The sequence below is a fragment of the Endocarpon pusillum genome (assembly GCF_000464535.1).
Source record: "Endocarpon pusillum Z07020 unplaced genomic scaffold scaffold1570, whole genome shotgun sequence".
NCBI lineage: Eukaryota > Fungi > Ascomycota > Eurotiomycetes > Verrucariales > Verrucariaceae > Endocarpon > Endocarpon pusillum.
In genome coordinates, this window is record NW_006916034.1 from 132,626 (window position 1) to 144,423 (window position 11,798).

Sequence of the window (11,798 nt, forward strand, 5' to 3'; positions counted from 1 at the left end):
ATCGCGTTTGCAACAACCAATTAGAAAAATGTCAAAATTTACGCCAGCAAGGTGGATAACTTGAAGTCAAGATTGGCCCGGATATGAGATGACAAGTTCAATACACTTTTTGTCGCTTGAAGACGGTAGAAGTTTCATGAGATATTGTTCCTGTCTAACTTGCCATTCGTTGAAGAGCAATCTCTCCTTTGATTGTGACAGCCACACGACTTTGGGATGTGCAATTGGCCCTGTAAATCTCCAGAGCTTTTTATCACTTGGCGTCATTGATTTGCTACGTACGTAGTAGAAATCTTCGCTAGCGTGCCATGAAAGAATCGTTCAAAGGCCGAGAGATGTCCTTTGCCCTGGACATGCTTCTACCGGGCTGTTCTTAGTCGTCAATCAGCTCCTCTTCATGATGTCTTATCGCATCCAAAGCCTTACTCGTATATCAACTTGCGCTCATGCCTCGAGTGAATTATTGCCATTGATACTCTATAACAGATAGTGGCATAAGCATGGTAGGAAGACGTCGTGCACTGGCAATGGAAAAAATCCGGCATAGTGCGCCATTTCTGAAGAAACCCAGTGAAGACAGGCAAGAAGCCGCCGACACTGCAAGTGACTATGATAAGAGATATGAATAACCTGCGAGAATGATAGAAAAGTGGTAAGGGAGGGACTAAAAAATGACAGGGAACACAAGGGTACACTCAGTACCGAATTCTTGTCACACTGAAAAGTATTTAAGTATGGAGAAATCAAAGATGGGCAGGACGAGAATCAGCATTTCCATTGCTCCCCAAGGACAAATGCCCATATAACAGCAGAAAGAACAAATGATCTACTATTTCTGTGGTCGATTGAACGAGGACAACTCACCAATGTAATGTCCCTCCGGCCGTGACGTGACCGCACCATCTTCCCACCTTCATTTTCCGCCACTTTCGGTGACAAGTTCGCCTTCCATAAACTCGCCATCCATAATCCCGTAGACGTGAGCTTGGCCAACAATCCGATAAAGACGTTCCCTGTCCGGACGAAGAAGAAAACGGAAACTCTAAACCATCGATAATCACAATAAGACCACACTGGGTGACGTTGCTACGGGCACCAAGGCCCAAGATGCCCTTCCTTGGAGACAAAGTATTTCCTGCCTGTGCTGAACATCTTGTATTGCTTCGACAAGGCGAATGGTCTCTGGAATTGGACGATACCAGTCCGGCGCCCACATAAGTAACCGGCGAATAGAGGGTAAGGCGGTGTATACTGGTCTATCAAAGAGGGATACGTGCTCTCTGGTGGATCAGAAAGGCTGCTTGTACCCCCATAATGCATCGACTAAGTATTACACGCTGCATGCTTCTTCCTCGGTGATCTGCAGAAAGACTGTCCTCACATGAGGTGCAATCAAGCAGCTCTTGAATGTTCAGAACGAGGATAAGCCTTACAGCATTTCCCGCCTCCTTGGACCAAGTGGTTGATAGCGGTCCACCTGCAACTGAGACACGTCTTAGCAGCCATCCAAGCAGATTGGAGCTGTCCATATGTCAGAAGACAGGATTCGGAAGGACGCCATAGTTCTGGCTCAGGCTCAGGCTCGCACGAGCAACTGACATGGTTGTGGCTTGCTGGGGATGTTGGTCATATACAAGGTACTGCGAGAGACTGAATGTAAATATTGACACAGTAATAGTCTAAACAGATGAATGGGAGCCATCAGCTCAATGAATGTTCAGAGCCCTCGGGGCAAGTAAAAAGCAACAGGGCCTGTAACGCCATGCTATACTGGAGGATAGTGAAGCTGTGTCAAGAGTCCAAAAGCCATCCGAACAAAATCAGATACATGTAAGTATATACAGCCAAAGTCTCTTGCTGGTGAGGCTGCATGGCGCAAACTCAATGCCGCTCATACCAATGCTTGCCCTTTGTCTTCTCGGTCGTCTTCCTTGTCAGGGCTGGTCGGCCTGCATCGCCATCTGCACCATTCTGTCTCCCGATTCCATTCGGCCTTTGATCATCATCAGACTTCTCGTTCACCTTCTTATCATTCCCTAAGCCTAGCGCCTCCTGACCCTTCTCTATGTCGTTTTCAACCTCCCGCTCTTCCACGGGTATCCCTTCAACCTTCTTGATCTTCTTTCCTTCTCTGAAGACCACTATTCCAGCTATGATGGCAACGATGCAGCCAATGGTGATCAAGAACCCTGTGACCCAACTCGGTCTTGTGAACCGGTTCAGGCCCCACATTGCGCCTGCAAGACAAGCCTGAAAGACCGTGTTGAGAACGTACATCCACACAACAACATCGATCATGATTGGCTTGGTTGGTGGTGCTCTCACACCAGTCAGGGGAGCCGGGGGCATAGCCGTCGCTGGGAGTGGGACTGCGGGATTCTTCTCCAGCTCTGCAATTTCTTCGTCGCTCCATTCCGGGGGGGAGTCATCTTTCTTTGGATTCTTCTTGGTGTAAACAGGTGGTGGACCGAGGAGCGGATCTAAATTTTCGGAACCGGGCAGGCGAAACCACCCGCGGTTGTGACCAGCAAGACGACGGAAGTAGTCATACTTCTTAAACACTCGCCATTGTATGAGGTAGTAGAAATCACGGAATCGCCATGGGATCAATCCAAAACCTGTGACGCAGAATAGAGCATTCAGGATTTGACTGTCAATCTCAATCCAGATCTGGCGAGCACTGTTAGGGTCGCTGCAGCTCGGATGGCACATTGCTGGAGCAGCTTGGAGAAGGACGAAGAAGATCATGGCGCCCCAGGCCACGACATTGAGGCTGTAGATTGTGACGAGAAACCCGAAAGGAGTAAGGAAGAACTTCCAGAAGGCTTTAAGGCCAATGACAGTAGACTGCCACCAGGTATGCTTTGGAGGGAACCGATACCCATTTGGGTATGTGCCTGTCTCGTCTGGGCCGATCGGTGGCGTAGAATCTGCGAGTCGTTGATCAGAGGTAGAGGACGACCGAGGAGACTCGGTGGTAATGGCGGTGTCGCCGGGCTTGTTATCTACAGCATGGTCCGCTCGGGATGTCTCTGGTATTGTGGATGGCACTCTGTTTGCCTCGTCCAGGAACTCAGAGTCAGTGGTAGCGAAGAAGTCTCCTCGCTCGTCCACTTTAGATGACAATGGCGATGTGGTGCTTCTTCTGTGCCGTGAAGCGCTGAATGAGTTCTCTCGTGACGCTTTTCTCCTCTGAATCTGGTGTGGAGTATGTCCTCTCTCCTCCATCTGCCCTTCTTCTGTCCAACCATCAGCGCAGAAGCTGCCTTTTCTGATCTCACCCAGTGTCGGAATCTTGGACGCAACTTCGGCAGTCGCCTGCCACATGCCATACGGAGGGTTGCTGCTGAGAAATGACTCGGTCAGTGACGTAGTCCGTCTTCTTCGAGGTGGACCGGAGCCATTGGAGTTTGTCCTTTTGAGCGGGGCGGACTCTGCTTTTGTGTGTGCTGGTTGCGGCGTAGAAGCTCCCGGCGTAATGTTTTGAGGCAGAGAAGGAAACGGCTCGGTGTTCTCATGGGAGGCCATGAATGGTATAAAGACTGTTCAGTGACGTGGATAAGAGGCAAAGATCACGTCAATTCGTCCGCATAGGTACAGAAACGCGCAAGTTGTTCGTTTGGAGCACACAGCATTGGTATAAAGGGCTGAAGGACATAGGATGAAGGAGTGGATGCCGCCTCCAGTCAAGTTGACAGCATCAAAATTTATCAACAAACATCGGCCGAAAAGGAGTCTTCAAAGATAATAATGTATAAACAAGAATTTGAAGCGTGTTGACAACAACTTGGTTCAATGCTGGAGAAGTTTGGCGCACCGCCAGCCGTGGCGTAATTATTTCTGCTACCGCCGACGTCAACAATTGCCAAGGGAAAGAGTCCGGGCGTTTTGGGAGCAGTAGGCCCCTTGGCCCTAATTCGCAGGGGGTGCGATCAGCGTTCCCTGCATGGCCGGGGCATGCGGCTACTGTAACTAACTAGTCACTTTGTCTGTGTCCTATTGGTTCTCCGGCTTCTTCATGTGTCAATCAGAGGACCGCTAGCCAGGCTCTGGGCCGGAATCATCCACAGTCAGGGTGGAGACGTCACAGAGATCAGTTGCTGCATGGCCCTGCTCCACAGTTACAAGCGAGTTATATGTGTAGATACGGTGGACCACACCGGCATCTATTCAATAAGGGCATTTGGAGGCCGTCTCGACTTGTTTGACCAATATGAGCGTGCAGATTCAGATAGCTAGGTACTTTAGGCTGGTGAGATCGCTGATCAACTTCTCAGTCCTGTTCGCCTATTACCAAGCTGTGCAGGGTGACCGCAAGCCCGGGACTTCTAAACTTCCACTCCTTGTGCACCCTTGTTTTTCTTCGATCGCCGTCTCTTTTTCTTTGTTGCACCAGTACGAATATCACCATCAACATCTACGTGTCTCTCTTTGGTATCCATGGTTTTGTCGTCGCCATTCGTAGCAGATGTTGTTGAAAGTATTGGTCCCTCTTCATTACCAAACGTATCCCTACGCCACTGTCTCAACCTAGCTTTCTTTCCCAAACGTTTCTGGTCTCTCCTCTTTTTGCTGGGATCCCTGAATGCAGCCAGTTTCTTCAAGCCCGCGTACTCGTTCAATTGACTGTCGTCCGCCATGAGGATATCTCGAGCGGACAAGCCGAAACTGACAGGCGAGGTCTCACGGTAGCGGAAGCCAGCAGCATCCTTTTGCTGGCCTGCAAGTGCAGTATCAAGTTCTAAACGGTCGTCCACAAGCTGCTCGATTATTCTTCGTTCCTTTCGTGCCTCCTTTTTCTTATCTTGGCGATTACTGTATTGCTCTGCTGTGGACTCACTGCGGCTATTGATGCCATTGATGCCGTTCGGTTGCTCTAAATCTTCTTCAGGCGCCTCGTCGGAAAGCTCGAAAGTGGGATTCCCATCTTCAAAATCTGGGACCAGGTCATTGATTTCAATATCGTCCTCCCATTTTGGTTTCTTTGGCTTTCGACCTCTCTTTCTCGGTATGTGTGGGCTCTCGTCACTGCCAACATCTTCCTGCGCGTAGTATGCTTCACCGAATCTCTTCTGCATTTCCTCCTCCCATTTGGCATCGTTCCAGTCATCATCCATGAATCTAGCCCAGTCTTCTGACGACAGTCCCGCACCGCCCTTCAGACCTGCTGCCTTCTTTATCTTGCGAAGCTTTTCCTCGGCTTCGTCGATCTTTAGCTTTCGCAGCCGAGCTTTTTCTTGAGCTCTCTCGCGTTTTGCTGCTTCCTTTTTCTCTCCTTCAGCTTCGCGCTGCTTCTTTCGAGAATTTTTCTCTTCTCGTCGGACCGAGTATCTTGCAGCTATATCACGGGCATGTGAGACAAGCTTCTCATTTGACTTTGCTGGATCCTCAAACCGAAAATTATAGGCTTCCTCGAATTCTTCGGCCCGGCGATCCTCTTCATCATCGTCCGACTCGAATGGTTGAAACTGCGCGCGTTCTGTCGGTACCCATGCTCTGGCAGCCATGAAGTTGGAAAGGAATGTGTCGGGATCTTTTTCTGCATCTTCAACGTCCAACAGTGGTTGCTCGGCCTTCTCCATGTTTCGTGGCTTTTTAACGAGGAAACCATCGTCAGCGTGATCAACTTTCATGTCGTCCTCGGAAGAGTCTGCAGAGTCTTCCGCCGTGGCAGCATGGATCTCACCAACGATTGACCGCTTCAGCGCTTCCTGCTCTTGGTTGTAGCTTAGGGTGGTATGTCGGATTTCGGTTGATTGGTCTTTGGCATCGTTTAATAGATTGTTTCGGTGATAGTCGCGCAAGAACATGGGCTTCTCCTTCTTTGCTTCAGTCTGATCACCTTGCTCACTGGATTTCTCTTCAATCTGTGTGTAGAAAGTAGTATTCTTGTCGTAGACCCGTGGATCTTTAGAACGAATAGCACTCAGGGTGGCGAGAATCTCCGAGTCCAATGCCTCTGTTGCCAACTCTCCGGCATCGTCTTCCTCTTCGGAATCAGATGTCGAATCCTCATTCGAGCTGACAGCACTGCCATCGTCCTCGTCTGGGCGCTTGCGCTTCAGTTGTTTGTTTGTAAGCTTGTCTTCTACTTCATTCCATTAAATCAGTACTTGGACGCCAGGCATTCGTAGACCGGTACACATACACCGTCGCAATTCTTCTCTTTTCTTGTTGTGAGTGAACTTTCGCGCATACTCCTCGTTGACTTTGAACTCTGTGCTGTTCTGAAGCTGGACTCCTCCATCCTCACTATCTGAGCCATCGCTATTCAAGAAATCCTTCACCATGGTGAGCAGTTCTTCGCCACAATGAGAATGGCCTGTGGGGGTATTTCAGAATCCTTCGACTTTTTTCCTTCCCAAGAAACTTTCTGTGTCACAAGTGTTCAGGGTCCAGAGCTCCCGTTGATGGCAGGTGTGCCGAACATCTGTGCTTCCGATTCTGGCCAATGATGTATGTACTCGGTGAAATTGTCCAGGTGCAGTATTGACGGATCTTGTATTAGTTGGATTTTTCTCTTTGTTTCGCTTTGTATATTGATTGATTTCTGCATATTATCATGATTGCATGGTATTCGCACTCGAACACTTTGTTCTCGCTCCGTCCCCAGGATGTCACCGACACAACAAGCATCTCTTGCCCAGGTGGGGAAGCTCATCAATCTCATGTATGAACTCTGGTCCCATGAAATGACCACGATTCTGACTCTACCTACAGACCCGTGGGCCTGAAGGAAGCCGCGCTGGACTCGCCTACCTTCCGAGCAACCACCATATACTTCTCTGAACAGGTTGATCTAATCGAGAAATGGGCCGAGGAGTATCTGAAGTCGACCAACAAGCTGATTTCCGAGTCCGCTACACTCGAAAATGTCATCAACAGCTTCATTGCTCATGCGCTGCTACCCAATTCGATAACCGAAGCTGTCCTGGACCACGACTACAGCATTCTCGCTATGAGAAAATATGGAGAGGGCGCAAAGGACTTCTGGATGAGCACATTCGCTGTGGTCAAAAGGTTGGCTGCATCGGTGGTTGACCCTATCAGGTTGTTTTTACAAAATGATTTACGTGCCTTCAAGGTTAGAAGCTGCTGGGGGCGATGCTCTATCCATCGACTGACTTTGGCTAGGATGTACGGCGAAACTTGGAGCTCTGTCAGAAGACTTTTGATGCCCTACAAACGAAGTATGCTTCTCACGCGAAGACTAAGGAACCTTCGTCCTTGCGCGAAGACGCTTTCCAGCTTCACGAGGCTCGGAAGGCCTATCTCAAAGCATCAATGGACTACTGTGTCGCAGCACCTCAACTACGTACCACCATTGACAAGCTTGTTATTCGAATCTTCTCCGACCAGTGGCGGGAGATGCGAGCCTCACGAGAAAATAGTGGTGCCACTTTCGCTCGAGGCGCAAATGAGATGGAACGCGTCACGGGGTGGGTTAGGGAGATGGAGAATAGCGACAAGACCTTCAAGAGAGAATTGCAAGCTGCACGGAAAGAGCTCGAAGAAACGGCAGAGGCTGTCACTCGCCCTTCGCGTGAGCTGGATGATTATGCAGTATCTACCGTGCCGTACCTAGGCCATGCACCCTCTGCTAGTCATGGAAATGTTCCTAAATCACCGAAGAAGGATCCAGTCAAGAAGTCTGAAAAGCAAGGCTGGCTTTATCTCCGGACTTTCTCGGGAAAGCCAGTCAGAACGGTGTGGGTGCGTCGATGGGCGTTCGTCAAGAACGGCATTTTCGGTTGGTTGCTACAGAGTGCTCGTGCTGGTGGTGTTGAAGAGAGTGAACGTATCGGTGTGTTGCTATGTAATGTCAGGCCTGCACTTCAAGAAGAACGACGCTTTTGCTTCGAGGTAAAAACAAAGAACAATGCCATCATGCTTCAAGCGGATACCCAGGCCGAGCTTACGGAGTGGATCAGCGTCTTTGAGAATGCCAAGTCTAAAGCTCTTGATGATCCAGGATCAACTGACTCCTTTGTTGGCAAGGCAGGCCAGCCAGACCCTGCATTCACCATATCTCCACCATCTGTCCCAGAGTTTGGAACTCTGGTCCTGGATTCAGTCAACCCTGGAAGCCGAGATGAGGAGTCCAATACTCTCGAACGAACAGGCACGATGCTCTCATCTAGCCAAGAAGGTGGTTCGGAAATAACTCGAAAGGGGACTGGGCTCGGGATCGAAGGTGGTGGCCTCCGTGACCATGCTGCAAGAGCTATGTCCAAAGTCGACCTACCACGCCGGTCTGCTGCAACAGGTACGCCGGGTTCACCAGCACTAGGTGGCATCGCAAGCCTCATTGCCGCCAGCCATGGTTCAATGCCAGTCGGCCCGGGCGCTCCTGTCAAGCCAGCTGAGACGGAGAAGCCCAAGAGCAGTTTCACACTGGCCTCGCGTGATATGCCACCAAACACACTCGCGCCGTCAACTCTGATCAACCCGCCTGCACCAACACAGCTGAGCAAGCAGGCTGTCATCGTCAGTGGCGAGCGTGGTATCAGTTCTCTTGCAGACAAGTCGGGAGGGATGCCTAGCGGGCTGCTCGCCAACATGTGGGGAAGCTGGAACTGGGGCTATGTCAACAGGCTTGAGCGGGGAGAGGTGAAATTGCCATCAGAGACCAGACCTCTTGAGCAGCCTAGTCCGTTGATGCTGCCGTCCGGTTCGCCGCCAGAAGAGCCAATACAGTCTTTGGCCAAAGAGAGCCTGGTTCCTTTTTCGGCGTCAGCTACAGATCTGACTCTCGCGGACGGGCGCTCGAAAAATCCTCCCCAGTCACCCGGGAAACACAACACGATCAGTATGGATCTCGAGTCTGCAAAAGCTCTCCGCTCGGCCATCGCTCCGCAAGAGTATCCCACCTACTACCCTCTGCAATTGAAGACGCAGGATGCTCAATTCCGCCTACTGTTCCCCAGCGTCAGCAAAGATGAGAAATTGGTGTTGGTTTTCCGAGCAACCTGGAACCCAAATGACCAGCAGGAATTTCCTGGAAGAGCCTATGTAACCACCCATGAGATTTACTTTTACAGTCACCACCTCGGACTTGTCCTGGCTTCCGGTGTGAGTCTATCCACCATCGAAGAGGTCACAGCTGCACCTGGACGAGATTGTGACTTCCTCTTTCTACACCTGCGAGATGTCAAAGATGACGGTCCCACACGGATCACAATCAAGACTTTCCTGGAGCCGTTGAAGCTGCTACAGCGGCGATTGAATTATCTGGTCAGGAACAGCGTCGCTGAAGAACCTTCCGACCTGGAAAATGTCATCAAAACATTGGTCAAGATGGAAAACCAAAGACGCAAACGAAGTACAAGCTCCGAGAGCTGGGAAGATGTGTCGATTAGCACCCCCATGGACGACGGCACATCCGGAGGAGCAGCTCGTTCAAGACAGAACCTGAGCGACCTGAAAGCTCCCGTTCGAGTCGACCGATCGCTGGAGAAGCAGCTGGGAAGGTATGGAGAAGCGAAGGAAGCCCCCAAATTCAAGCTCCCCGCTCAGCCTGTAATGTACACCCCAGCAGGAAACCTTCACAAAGCCGTGGAGAAGAACTTCGACGTCAGTCCCAAGGCGCTCTTCCACGTCCTCTTTGGCGACAAAAGCGCCGTCTGGCAACTCCTGCAGCATGAGCGTCGCGCGAAGAACCTCAGGCAAGGTCCGTGGGTCAGCGTAGGCGAAGGCCACTTACGACGAGACTTTGACTTCGAAATCCCCATCTCTGACGCCTTGGGCCGGACAAGAGACATGGCAGTGCGCGACTACCAAGTGGTCGACGTGCTATCCGACCACCTCTGCTACGTGGTTACCGACAAACGAACCGCGTGGCACCTCCCCTACCGCCGCAACTTCAAAATCGTCAGCAAGATCGTCATCACCCATCTCGCAAAATCCAAAAGCAAACTCGCCATCTTCACCAAAGTGGAATGGGTCCGCCGACCATGGATGCTAAAACGCATCATCGACAACCAAGCGATGGATGATCTGGAACTCGATGCCCTCGACCTGACCGATTTGGCCACGGACCAAGTCCGCCGTCTAGGCCCCTACAGCCGCACCAAGAAAGCGATCCAGATCTTCGGCCACGTGGGGCAATCCAGCAGCGTGACGCAGCTCCAGCTCGAGAAGATGCCAATCAACATCGAGATGCGCCGACGACTGCCGGTGCAATACCCGCTCTTGGCTTTGCTGCTGCACACGACAACAGCAGCCCTCGAAAACACGTTCATCTCCCTCCTCGAAATCGTTCTCGACACGCTCCGCTGGTTCTGGAAAACCGGGTCCGCCAACAGCGTCATCCTCTCCCTCCTCGTGATCAGTGCGTTGGCAAATGGCTTCTACTCGACGCGCGACTCGTGGCAGTGGTGGCATGAACGCTCCGCCACGAGGTTCATGGCCAGGATGGGCGTGCAGGCCGACACGGTGATGAGCAAGGCCGTGTTTGTGCGGGATCTTGATGCGATCGCTATTCCTACGAATCTCACCTCGACGGTCTCCACTGCTCCTGAGGGTGCTGCGAATAGTATAGGTGGCGAGAGGGAGAGTCCATGCTACGCCACCTTCCAATTCGCCCATCAGCTCGATGATGGTCTTGATACCGCCCCTCGACTACGATCCCCGCCACCTCTCACGAGGCAGAATGAGATCAAGTACCGCATCCACCACACGCGCAGGAAACTGGCCGCGTACCGACATGATCTGTTGGTGGCGATGAGGGTGGTCAATGCCGTTGAACGCGAGGTCTTGAGCTCGGAGTGGGAGGGCTGGGTTCGAGCGGAGGCGAGGAGGTGTAGCTGGATTGGCGCGTTGTTGGAGGAGAGTGGGAATGGGACGGTGGGGCAGGAGGAGGAGGAGGGGGAGGCGGGTAGCCTGATGTTGGACGGAAAAGAGAGGGATGAGGTGCAGAGATGGTATGACACTTACTGCGAGAGTTGTCGGAGGGACTGGGACGGGTTGCGGGCCGCGAGGTAGAATCTTGGACTTGGATCGGGAGCTTCTTGGAATTGTGATTTGGGCATCTGTTGGCCTTTTGAGGATAAAGACAGGTTTGTTTTGTATACCCCGTTGGATCATGGCAACACGGATACGAAGTCAGGGTAGAGGTTTCGAAAATGCAGCCGAGTCGAGACACGGTCGATCTCCCTCTTGCATGAGGATTTTTGTTGGGTTGGACTCGAGACTCCAGCCTTCCGTCCGGTTTGGCAACACGTATATTACCGATATGTTCATCGATTTCTCCAGAATACCAACAACACCCTTCTTCTTCACCAGCCCTGTCGTTGTTGGTTGGCTGGCTGGCTGGTTGGCTGGCTCCTGACGTCCTAGCTGTCCAAGACCGCACCAGCTTGTCTCCAGCACGCGCCAGCAGGCGTGAACCAGTGCACTGCACTGCATGCGATGAACAATCCTCTCTAGCCTTAAGCCCTAGCCCCCAGCCCCAGGCGCCTTCAATGCAATCTCCCCCCCTTGACATCCCATCTCCCAAGCCTAACCTCCCTAATAGCAATAGCTCTCAGACACCCCCCCAACCACGACCCAATCAGTTCTGCCTCGGTTTGACCTCGCCCTCCTGCACGATATAATACACGATGGTGCCATCCCCGCCTTTTCCCTCATGCGCCCTCATCGCCAACAGCACCCTCTTCGCATCCTGATGCCTGACCTCGCCTCGTCTGGCGCTCCCCCTTCCGCCTCTCACAGCCTCCTCACTCCGCTCTCTAAATCGCCCCTCCTCCCTCCCTGACGCAGACGCAGACGTAGACCCAGGCCCCCCTTCACCCCCCCTC

At 51.8% G+C, this 11,798-nt stretch overlaps 3 protein-coding genes across 3 annotated transcripts; 1 reads left to right on the top strand and 2 right to left on the bottom strand.

The window, feature by feature from the left end:
• Positions 1-1,881: 1,881 nt before the first annotated feature.
• EPUS_05381 (uncharacterized protein) lies at positions 1,882-3,528 on the bottom strand (the record flags this gene model as incomplete). Its single annotated transcript, XM_007802237.1, has 1 exon — positions 1,882-3,528. One exon carries the CDS (start codon positions 3,526-3,528, stop codon positions 1,882-1,884), a length of 1,647 nt encoding a protein of 548 aa, XP_007800428.1.
• An 800-nt stretch (positions 3,529-4,328) lies between these two features.
• EPUS_05382 (uncharacterized protein) lies at positions 4,329-6,290 on the bottom strand (the record flags this gene model as incomplete). Its single annotated transcript, XM_007802238.1, has 2 exons — positions 4,329-6,091; positions 6,149-6,290. The coding sequence occupies 2 exons, from the start codon at positions 6,288-6,290 to the stop codon at positions 4,329-4,331; spliced, it is 1,905 nt and encodes a 634-aa protein (XP_007800429.1).
• Positions 6,291-6,614: 324 nt separating this feature from the next.
• On the top strand, positions 6,615-10,983 carry EPUS_05383 (uncharacterized protein; the record flags this gene model as incomplete). Its single annotated transcript, XM_007802239.1, has 3 exons — positions 6,615-6,670; positions 6,721-7,084; positions 7,135-10,983. 3 exons carry the CDS (start codon positions 6,615-6,617, stop codon positions 10,981-10,983), a joined length of 4,269 nt encoding a protein of 1,422 aa, XP_007800430.1.
• Between the last annotated feature and the right edge of the window lie 815 nt (positions 10,984-11,798).